The sequence below is a fragment of the Hipposideros armiger genome, unplaced genomic scaffold (assembly GCF_001890085.2).
Source record: "Hipposideros armiger isolate ML-2016 unplaced genomic scaffold, ASM189008v1 scaffold_1094, whole genome shotgun sequence".
Taxonomy (NCBI): Eukaryota; Metazoa; Chordata; class Mammalia; order Chiroptera; family Hipposideridae; genus Hipposideros; species Hipposideros armiger.
The window spans coordinates 221,146-233,113 of NW_017732444.1; the positions used below are offsets into that span (position 1 = coordinate 221,146).

Sequence of the window (11,968 nt, forward strand, 5' to 3'; positions counted from 1 at the left end):
CCTCAGTAGGAAATAAATTTTACCTTGGCTAGCCAGTATGTGCACACACGAATGCATTACTGAAACAAATTTCATCTAACAATACTTATACTTGTGATGACACATTGTTTTCTATTCCACTCTGTTTTGGTTCTTTAGTGATGCTAACGATCTGCTCAATTTCTTGATCAATCTTCAGGTTTAAAAACACGGACGGACATAGAGTACATACAGGTAGAGGGGATTGGTTTTATTAGTCAAGACCAACTCTTCAGTGTGACAGGAAAGGAGAGGTAAAACTAATATCCAACAAATGAAAGAAGTTGTGTTAGGGTGGTAGTGTTAGGTGGTAATTTTTTAAGTCTTTATGTTGCCTTTTCTCAAAAGTGAATTTAGAATTAGTATCCCCTGTCTTGGCTCCCCCCTGCACACAAAACTTCTATCTTTACTTGTCTGTTGGCATTTTTAGTACTCTCATAGGCCATTGTAACAGTTATGTAGGAAGTACTTCGATGTACATACTAATTCTTCATTGGCAAATATTTTTAAGACAGTTATGAGGCCATTTAAGACAAATATTCCCTGTATTTTATTTACATAGCAATTTTAATTCAAGTTCAGGGAGGACCTAGTTCAGATCCTCTTTATCTAAATAACTTTGCAATGGCCTATTGTTTTCTTGCTTCCTGGTTGTTTACCTTCAAATTCATTCTCCCTGGGCTGTCAGGGTTTCCTTTCTAAAACCATATTTTACTATCTTAGGCACACTTGGACCGAAATTTGAGAAATAGGGGACTTTGGGATCATAGCCAAACTCTAGTGGTGATTTTCAAGAACCTTTGAAGTTAGGCCTGTATTAGTCTGCTAGGGGTAAAAATACAACACACTGGCTTAATCAACAGCAGTTTATTTTCTCACAATTTTTGGGGTCTGGAAGTCCAAGATTGAGCTGGCAGGGTTAATTTCTAGTGAGTCCTCTCTCTTTGATTGACAGCTACTGCTTTCTCACTGTGTCCTCCCATGACCTTTTCGATGTGTGTGAGTGCGCGCGCTCTCGCTTGCGCCCTCGTGGCGTTTCTTCCTCTTCATAAGGACACCAGTCCTGTTGAATTAGGGCCCCATCCTATGACTCATTCAATCCCAGTTGCCTTCTTAAAGGTCCTTTCTCTAAGTACAGTCACAATGACGGATAGGACTTCAACAGGTGAATTTGGGGAAGGGTGGTGGACACAATTTAGTCCATAACAGGCCCTTGCCCTTCTTGGTAGCCTAATTTCCTACCATCTCTTCCCTCCCCGAGCTGTACACTTCAGCTACACCACATCCCCAGTGTTCCCCCGAACAGTGCCAGGTGCTGTGATGCATCCATGCATTTGCACCAGCTGTTCTTCTTGTGTAGAGAGAAACCTTTCCTTCCTTTCCCCAAAAACAAGTTTCTAACCATTCTTCAAGGCTCCGCCCTAGCATCATCTCTCTCACTTGCCCTGTCACCCTCTGAACCTTCCCAGTTCCTTCTGTACACAGCATTTTTCATGTTTTTCTGCAGCACTTCGTACATTTACCACAGTGCTCATAACTTCGTAATGTGATTCCTTGTCTGTTTGCCTTGAAGACTATCTTCCTCAGGGTAAGGGTTTGTGTCCTACTTATGTTTATATTCCCGCTTTGTCTGGCAATAATGAGTCAATAGTTTTCTTTCTTTTTTAATAAAACAATTACCTGTGTACAAAAGAATATTTTTCAAAATTAAAGGTTTCATCCTAACTATATAATAAGGTTATAGTATTAGGAAGTAAAGGTATAGAATATTGTTGCCTATTACTAAAATACTTAATAGTCTACTTCTAGGATTAAGTGACTTCTGAAAACAAAGAAATCATTGCTTCCCTATGACAAGTAATGATGGTGTTTTGAGGTTTGTTTCGTTTTTTACCTCAAGAGAGAAATTGTGTTGTGAGCTTATTACTGAAAGGAAGAGGATAAGGTACTTAGAAATTTATACAGGAGAATGAGAGACATAAAATCCAAGGGAAGCATCAGAAAGATTGTAAAGTACACAGCAAAACATTTCTTGAGAGTCAGTTACTCTGCTACTTGCTTTTAAACATGTATAAACTTCACAACAACCTGTAAGGTAGGTGATATTTATCCCCATTTATAAGTAAGGATTCTGAAGGTCAGAAAGATTAAGATTGTAGCTAATTAGGGAAATCAGATATCAAATCCAGGCCTTCTGACAAAACCTCCTGTTCTTTAATCTCATTTCATGATGTAATGTTGTCAGGTGAATAATGAAAGAAATTAACTTAACCTCCCTCCCCCCACCCTTTTACTGGAAATGGTAGTGATTCTTCTTTGCCAAGCCCCATTAAACACAGTCAAGTAGTGGCAAGAGAACAGTGAACTGGCTGGCCATACTTGTATATAGCTAGTGGCTATAATTTTGCCACTAGTGGTATAAACTTTCTGGGGGCCTGTTTTAATATGTATTTGTAACCTTAAATTTATACCCTTTGACCCATATTAATTCCCCTTCTAATGGTTAATTCTAAGGATATAAGATTTGTACAAATTTTTGTACAGAATATTCTCTAGAGACCTTTTAATAGTAGCAAAAAAATGAGAAACAATTCACCTGTCAACTAGGGGAACCCTCTTCCCTTCACACTCTCTTACCTATCAATTAAGGAGGCCTTTTGATTCTATCATAAATCTTCCCTGGACCTGTCCACGTCTCTCACTTCACACTGCCATCATCCTCCTTCAGGACACTATAATTTCTTCAAATAGCAACAGAATTAAATTATATATAGTTTTATATGCTTTTTCCTCGCATTCAAGAGTATATTCTGAATATTACTCTTTTGTTATTAAATAGACTTCCAAAAAATAAGATTTTATCATTGAGGTTGAATATCTTTTCAATGCATCTTGGCTATTTGTATTTTTCTGTAAATTAATAGTTCACATAATTTGGCCATTTTTCTTAGGGGCTGTTTGTGCATTTTTTAGTTGATTTGCAGGTACTTCTTCTATATTACATATGTTAACTCTATTCTACAAATATTTTTTCTCAATCTCTTATTTATGGAGTCTTTCACAAAATAGAAGCTTAAAGTTATGTAATCAAGTATTTTCTGTTAAGCTTCCAAAGCAGATTTGAATTCCCCTTATATAAAAAACATAAAATGTATATAACTTAGTGTTTCCTTTACCCAATACTTTATTAATTTAGAACTTCTGAGAGTGAGAAAACAATAAATGGGAAGGATACTTTTTCTACTTTCTATATTAATTTTGGTGTGTGTTTGTGTGTGTTGGTGGGGAGGGTACAAAAAAGAGTTTACAGAAAAAATTTAACCCTTTCCTACCTATTTTCTTTCCTGCCACTCCTCAGGCCTTGACAGTACTCTTGATATAATTAAGGCTTCTGGTTAGTTTATTTTTTGAGTAATATTTTAATAATTTAATATTTTTGAAATATTAAATCATCCTGGAAAGTAAATTTCTCCACCTAAAAATGTTTTTCTTCTGCATTTATTTCCTTTTATGATTGATTGTGTGATGTTTATTTGTGATTCAGCACTAAAACTTTGTTCTCACGTCACTTTGTTTGTCTTTTACTGCAGTGAGTGATGGATTGGAACTGAGACCAAAATATAAAGGAATCTTGCATTGCTTGACTACCATTTGGAAACTTGATGGACTACGGGGACTTTACCAAGGAGTAACCCCAAATGTGTGGGGTGCAGGATTATCCTGGGGACTCTACTTTTTCTTGTGAGTAGATCTGGGAGATTTTACAGAATTAAATAAAAGGAATTATTATTTTTAGTGATTTTTTTACATATCAGTTAATGAAGCAAGATGTGTCATTTAATCAGTTTCTCTGAGTTGGAAAGGTCAGAAAAAGCAAAATAGCTTATTTTTTTCATTCTCTGTGAGCTATTATCAGAGGCATTTGGTCTGAAAGAAAGTTTTTAATAGGAGGAAGGCAAAGAGATGAAATGGAAAAACACTCTTGAGAAGACATTTCTGTGAGATAAATTCAGGAAAATGCTTACCAAAATACCTTTGATTCATAATGAAGTTGGAAAAGCAGAAGAGGACAGATCTTGGGTCCTTATAAGAAAATGTACAACAGAAAAATCGCTAGTGGAACGGGAAGCAAAAGCCAGTGCTTGGCTGAAAGAGTTTGAGGCATGTTCCTCCTTCCTTACCTCTTATTTGACCTGTTTCATCATCTTCCTAGCTAATTCTTTTCCTTTATCCTTGACCTGTCAGATATCATCACCATTTGAAATAACTGCTATTACATACTTATTGAAGAAGCAACAGAAAGCGCCGGTGGCAGGCAGTTCAACCTATTGAGTGTACAAGAGTGGGGCACCACCGTAGAGGAGCATGTGCTGCCTTGAGCATGCCTCTGATATTTGAAACTGAATCCATGAGTTGAGGTGCAGGGGAAGCTTTTCTTTGTCTTAATAGACGGCATTTTTAGGAAAACATCAATACCTGGTGTATTTGCCTTTTTCTCCTTTGTGTCATATATTTTACTTTATCATAATTTTATGGCAGTATCCAAATGAATCTTAAAATATTTTTTAAGTGAAAGCAAAATGAAATTCAGCCTTAATATTGCTTAAATATTTTTCTTATTTTTGGTTATATGACATAATTAGAAGAGTGAAACTCTTATGTATATAATTTATGCTATTATGAATTTCAGACTTGGGTAGGTTCTCCAAAGAGAGTTTCTAAGGACCAGCCATAGAATGTTTATGTGTTGAAAATTTTTTATAATAAAACAGTATACTTGTTTCATGTTAGAATGGTATTGGTAGAATCTGCAAAGATTGATTGATTGATTGATTAAAGATTTTATTGGGGAATTGGGGGAGGAGAACTGACAAGTTGCTGTCCTTTTATTCTTCAGTCTAGTTGTGGAGGACGTCGCTTCACTGGCCCATGTTGGTATTATGATCATTGCACTCTTCCCGACTGAGGCAATCAGTTGCCAGCCACTGGACGGCGGCTCATGGCAGCTCTCGTGGGCTGCTGGCTGCTCACGCTGGCTGCTGGTCATTCACAGTAGCCCACTGCAGCAGGGGCTTCAGCCTAAGCCGTCGCCAGCCACTCACGGCAGCCCAGCTCCAGGTCAAGCTGTTGTTCACAATCTTAGCTGTAGAAGCCGCAGCGTCACTGGCCCATGCAGGAACTGAACCAGTGGCCCTGCTGCTCAGAGCTCGCACTCCCAAGCCAACTCTTTACCAACTGAGCCACTCAGCCGGCCCCCAAACTTGCTTATTTAGCTGAAGTCTTCTTTCAAGGGAAAAGTGGAAATTGGAGTTAGGCTGATTTGACTCCCCTGCTCAGGAACATTTCAATGGCTCTCTACTTTCTGCCAAATAAAGCCCAAATTCCAGTCTGCCACTCAGGGGTGGCTCAGTTTTCCCTGTCTTCCCATCCACCCTTACTATAAATTTTGCTCATGCTCCTCTGTTTCCCTATTGAATCTACTTGTCTCTTCATACCCAGCCAATGCCACTTCCTATTACAAAGCCTTCTGTGATCTCAGTATAGTTTCTGAATCCCTTATACTCTCTGTGTTGTCTTTTATTATTATTCATGTGCTTCCTGTGGCCCTTGTTAGTCTGTTAGGAAGGATCCATTGAGTGTTTATCTTTTTATCTATCAGACTTGCCCACCATAGTATAGTACCTGAACAAGGTTTTCAGCACATGTTGTTAGGTGTCTTTTTGGGTCTCTTGCCTTGTCTGCCCAATCCCTGTGCCACCAGTATGCCCTCCCCCTTCCCAGTTTTCCCTGTCAGTTGTTTTTTTAGATTGATGAGTGTGTGATTAAAATATTTTACATATGTATTGCTAGCCCTATATATTTGGGGTGGGATGATATAATATTACAGTAAACCATTCCAGCAAATCTGTTCTTGAAAAATGTCTCATTTTATGCTGCATTATGCATTGATTTTTACTTTTGGGGCACTATTGCAAAATTACATACCACTTTAAAACAGACTTGACTGCTTTATAACACCTATTTAAATATTTATTAAACTGCTCATATATATACATATATATATTTTTTTAGTTACAATGCCATCAAATCATATAAGACAGAAGGAAGAGCTGAACGGTTAGAGGCAACGGAATACCTCGTCTCAGCTGCCGAAGCTGGTAAGACACTGTGTGAAATACAAAACATCAGCTTCCAACTTGATTTTCGCTTTTGATTTTTTTTTTTGCTTTTTTTCCTTTAAAAACCAGAGTTTAAATAGGCTTATCTACCTGTACTAATCAGTGGTCACATGAAATTTCTTAGAAAGCAGGTATTCTTATTACTCCAGATAGATTTCAAGAATTTTATCACAGGGTAGTAAAATTGAGAAAAGTTATAAATCTCTTAATAGTTTAAGATGATTCAGTATAGTGTTTCTTCAATTAAAGTATAATTTCCTTTTTCAAGTTATACAATTTAGTAGCCTTGTTTAATTGCTTCATGTGCATATAATATTCAGAAGGGGAAAACAAAGTAAGACCCATAAGTCTTTAAAACTTCTACTTTGATACTTTGCATTTCTTAGTTTTTTTAGTGTTTATTGGTGGTCTTTTAAGGCAAGAACTAGCTTACTCATTTTTGAATACCTAGCTGCTAACAAAGACCTGAATCACACAGGACTCAATAAATATTTGTTGAATAAAAGACTATTTAGAAAACTCAGCAAATGAGAAACAACCAGATGATTTTTTTTCACAAAATTGTCACTTTCTGTAAAGAATGTAAAATATGAATGATTACATTGCATAGTTCTTTAATTTTTGAGGTGTTGTAGCTACTTTGAATGGATTTGGGCAAGATCGTGGTAAAGTTGAGGTAGATATATGTGTGCACATGCACAGATTATTGAGGTGCTGGGTTCCTGGTCTTTTTCACCTAATCTTCAAGCCCTCTGGGCTCTCCCATGTCCTACTCCTAAGTGTCTGTGTCTCGTATCAGAGTCTGCTTCCCAGGACTGCCATCTGCCCTCTACACCAGGTCACACTGTTTAGGAGTGAGGACATCTGTACCGTCCTCATACCTCAGGGAAACTGGTTCCCATTTCCATGTCCCTTTTCATTTACCTCTCACTAACCACCTGAGGGGCTTTTTGTGACCACCAAAAATTACGTCTACCTTCTAGCTCTAAGACTATGCCTCAGAAACCACATCTCACTGTTGCAGGTACAGCCCCTGAGCAACCCCATTCTTTATATAAATGGACTGTTCTTAATTTGGATTGTCATAATTGAGAAAGTACCTATATGCTGAGTAATCTTATTTAAATCTGTTTTTAGGAGCCATGACGCTCTGCATTACAAACCCATTATGGGTAGCAAAAACTCGCCTTATGTTACAATACGATAGTGTTGTTAACTCACCACAGCGGCAATATAAAGGAATGTTTGATACACTTGTGAAAATATATAAGTATGAAGGTGTGCGTGGATTGTATAAGGTAATGAATTATTATCAATACATTTTTAATAACTCACCATTATAATTTCCCTTGGCTCTATTGTCTGAGTTCTGAATGACCTGTAGTCAGTACTAAAAAGAAGCCAAACTTAGGCAAGAAACAATGTAATGAAAACCAAAATCTAGTTTACAGTATTAGAATTGCACTTGAAGCTGTTTATCCCGTTACCATAAGGTAGATCACCATGACACTGGTGGGTATGAGAAGGACTGTCTGAAACTTTGTCGAGTAACCATTTTGCTAACTCACACATTGAGGTCACCCTTTCCTTGCTCCCCTCCCTGGAAGCTGTGGTCTCTTGGGAATTTGCTTAGTTTAGCTTTTTTTTTTAATTGCTCCCTTTTAGGGATTTATTCCTGGGCTGTTTGGAACATCACACGGTGCCCTTCAGTTTATGGCATATGAATTATTGAAGGTGAAATACAACCAGCATATCAATAGATTACCTGAAGCCCAATTGGTAAGATGATTCTTGAAAAAAATGTATCATTTACCTTTATGGACAATAATAGATGGAAATTTTGTCATGTTTACTTTAGTAGTATTACTATGATGATGAGTACTCACTCTGCCACTAATTTAATTTATAGTTAAATATTTATAGGCTAATAGCATACAAATGTTAAAAATAGCACCCCTTAATTGCCCAGAGTTTGTGTTAAGAGGGGAAATAGTATTTTTCACTTATAGATCCATTTAAATGTTTGCTTTCCTATGTAATTTATACAACTGTATTTTTAAAGAAATCATGTCTAAAGAAAAACATGTTTTATGTTGTCATTTTAGAGCACAGTAGAATATATATCTGTTGCAGCACTGTCCAAAATATTTGCTGTAGCAGCAACTTATCCGTATCAAGTTGTGAGAGCTCGTCTGCAGGATCAACACGTGTCTTATGAGGGTGTGGTGGATGTAATCACAAGGACGTGGAGGTGAGAGCAAGTGGTTATCAAACTGGTTCTTAGGAGGTGCCTTGCAAACCTTAAACTGTGCGGTTGACATTAGTTTTGTTAGCAAAGGCCAGCGTGCTGTGCTGAAAACATGGCTGGTGGCCCCTGCTTTCCCATTTCCTACATGGGCTTAATCTCTCTAGGGCTTGATTTCTTCGTTTGTAAAATTAGGATATCTAAGTTAACATGATTATAAAAATCAAATGAGATCTGAAAGTGTTTTGACAAATTAATGAAACAAAATTGAGGTGTTATAAAATATTTTGCCTTGAAAGTCAGAAAAAACCTAGTTTAATACAATTAAGAAGGCCCATAACTTTTGCAAATACAGCAGGTCCTCGAATAACATCACTTCCTTATAAAGTTGATGAGATGCTGTAGGAACTCAACTCTTGTTTACATCAATTAGCCTATGGTAAACTTCGTTTCTTTTATGTTGTTTTACATAAAGTCGCAGAACCTATTGATGATGTAAAATGAGGACTTACTGCACGAGTCTCCATGTATGGAAGAAATGCTTGTTCTTCAGCATGGGCATAGTTAAACTGTTATAGGTAGACATCTCCATATTTATCTTTCTTTCTCCCCCCATATCTATATTTAATTCTAAAAGATCAGAGCAGAATATTTAGAATGTTCAACTTAATTCAATTTAGTAAATATCAAGAACCTAAACGACAAGTTCCAAGGCCATATTCCTATTCCAGGCATTAAGAAAATACAGTTTTATTTTACTGTTTGCTATTTTTAGTGTTGCCTAATTTATATAATATGAGATTTTTAATGCTTACATCATTATTATCATTTTAGTGCTTATTTCAGTATTAACTGATCATTAGATTAGATCCTGCATGTTCATACATCTAAGGCATTTGAAAGATGGTTGTCATTTAAGCACCTTTCAGTTCAGTTTTGAGGTGTCCCCTGCCCTCTCAGTCAGCCCACAAAAGGAATAGAAACCCCTACAAGTGGCTCAAAAACTATATTCCTCCAGGACATTAAAAACATGGACTTAAATCACAGTGAGGTTTGACTGCTGGCTCCATGCCCTGTGCCAGTTAAACTTGTGTATCTTCAGGCTAGCTGTGTAGGAAATTAAGCACCTATCTATTTTTCCCTCTAAAGGAAAGAAGGCGCCGGTGGATTTTACAAAGGAATTGTCCCCAATTTGATTAGAGTGACTCCAGCCTGCTGTATTACCTTTGTGGTATATGAAAATGTCTCACATCTTTTACTTGACCTTAGAGAAAAGAAAAAGTAAGCTAAAAGAAGATAATTCCAGTATATCTGCCCAAGGCAGCAACGTGCTCCTTTGCATTTGAAATGTAAAACTCAGAAGAATACTACACAGCAACTGGGCTAATAATCGACCTCAGTCTATAATTATTAAAAGTCAGAGAACTGCTAAGTCTTAATAATGTTTTTCAGCTTTTTGCCTTTTCCATACATATGGGACTTGGCTACCTCTGCCTGAAATGTCTGCTATCAACACAACAGTAAAACTGACATCAACTGGAGAGTTTCACAAATTTCTCTATTGTTCAAGTAGAAGCTGATTTGCAGCATTTGCTAAATGAATTAGATGAATGTGCTTCTTTTTCTGAACTCATTTACCTGGATTGTTTTTAAAATTGACCTCTGTGCAATAGCAAGAAAATGGCTTCTTATAAGAATCTCATCACTGTTTCAAGGGTAAATCAAGCTTTAAGGATTTGCTGGAAAAGATGTTGCCCAAATTCAGACCATTTTAAAATTGAGAAATTTGGGTGAGAAAAAAATGCACTGTTTAGTGTGCTTTAATTTTAAGTCAATTGGAATGCACTAACTAGAGAAATTTGAGAAATTATGTACTTCTCTTAATTTGAGAAGTATCTGACATCTCTTGTCATTCCAGCACTAATTTTATTTCCATAGGTTCTTCCATAATTTAAAATGTAGTCCTGGATCATATTTTATTATTATTATTATTATTATTATTATTATTTGGCATGGTTACCTAGTGTCTTTTAAATTTATAAAATCTAAACTAGGATTTAGCTGTGTCAGCCCTTATTAGCATATTTGGCTACAAATCACTTACTGGAGTTGCAGGTAGATCACTTTATACAGATACTGGAATGACTGGGATGTGTTTGTTGACAGACTGTATGGAAATGACATACTTTGACTTCCTACTTAGTTTTCAGATATGAATTCAGATCCCAAATAAATGACTAATCTACATTGGTTACTCAAATTCAGGTTTAAATACAAATTACATTACTGGCTGTTATTGGTTTTATGAGTCATTGTACATGTCTATAAATGCACAGGCCTGCCTTAAAGGGACGCCAGAATAATACCAATATTTTTATTTGTCATAAACATCTATAAATACTATTGCACTACCATCTATCTGTTGTAAATAAAACATTGTGGTTTTCAAAGCCATATTTAAATGGTTCTTTGAAAGATAGGTCTATTTTTTATATTTTGAAAATGACACTTTTAAAAATAAAGGTGAAATGATAAGTACTTAATTATATTTACTGTAATTTCTTGTAACATGCATTGGAATGCTCTATAAATTAAATGTGATATATTTTTTTCATACTCTGGATTATACCGTAATTCATATGAAATCCTGATATTAGGCCCTATGTGGAAAGACAAGCTGCAGTTGATATTTGGAGTTTTAGAGGTAACGCCATTATTTGAATGCCTCCTATCTACCCCCAAATTAATAAAATGTAATTTCCGTCCTTTAAGAGAATACAAGCTTGCAGAAAAAATAAATAAGCATTAAATAACTACAATTCTAGGTTAAGAACATGCAAAATTTCTACAAAGTCCTGTCAGAGTTCTGAGAAAAGAGAACTCATTCTACTCCTTAAACAAACAGTTCCTGAGCTCCTGCTGTGCCAGTTATGTCACCAAGCATTGAAGATACAGCAGTAAATAGGCCAGATTACATTCCTGCCCTCAGAGAATTTTCACTTTAGTGTGAGTGACAGAAAACATACAAATATATGCATAATATAATTTCAGGTATTAAATGCTATAAATAAAACTAAAGCAGAGTTGGGGATGGTGTTGCTCTGTTAGGTGGGGGTCAGGAAAGGGCTCTCTGAGGAGGTAATATTTGAACCATTTCGAAGGAAGTGAGGAAGCAAGCACAATGAGATAGAGGAAACATTGTAAGTAGAGAAAATAGGAAATACAAAGGCCCTGAGGCAGGAATTCACTTTACTGGAAGGCGTGAGTGGCTAGGGACACTTTAGAGAAGTTGCCACTACAGTGTGGGGACAGAATACAGGTTGGGGAGCCAGACTGTCTGGGTTCAAATTTCAGCTTTCCCATTTTCTGTTTGACCTTAGGCAAATGACTTCAACCCTCTTGGTCTCAAGTTTTCTCATCTGTAAAATGGTGTCTTAGATCCATTTCTTCATTGTCATACTTCTGACCGGAGACGCCAGGAATGGAGACAGAGGCAATACAGACAGCAGGGAGGAGGACAGACAGC

The 11,968-nt window shown here is 36.6% G+C and overlaps 1 protein-coding gene across 1 annotated transcript in view; it reads left to right on the plus strand.

The window, feature by feature from the left end:
- The window catches only part of SLC25A32 (solute carrier family 25 member 32), a 16,281-nt gene extending 5,223 nt beyond the window's left edge, over positions 1 to 11,058 (plus strand). The window contains exons 2-7 of the mRNA XM_019632172.1: positions 3,609 to 3,759; positions 6,091 to 6,176; positions 7,335 to 7,495; positions 7,863 to 7,976; positions 8,303 to 8,448; positions 9,592 to 11,058. Coding sequence (XP_019487717.1) covers positions 3,609 to 3,759; positions 6,091 to 6,176; positions 7,335 to 7,495; positions 7,863 to 7,976; positions 8,303 to 8,448; positions 9,592 to 9,727 — 794 coding nt within the window. The 3' untranslated portion in view covers positions 9,728 to 11,058. The remainder of the gene's footprint in view (positions 1 to 3,608; positions 3,760 to 6,090; positions 6,177 to 7,334; positions 7,496 to 7,862; positions 7,977 to 8,302; positions 8,449 to 9,591) is intronic.
- The last annotated feature ends 910 nt before the right edge of the window (positions 11,059 to 11,968 follow it).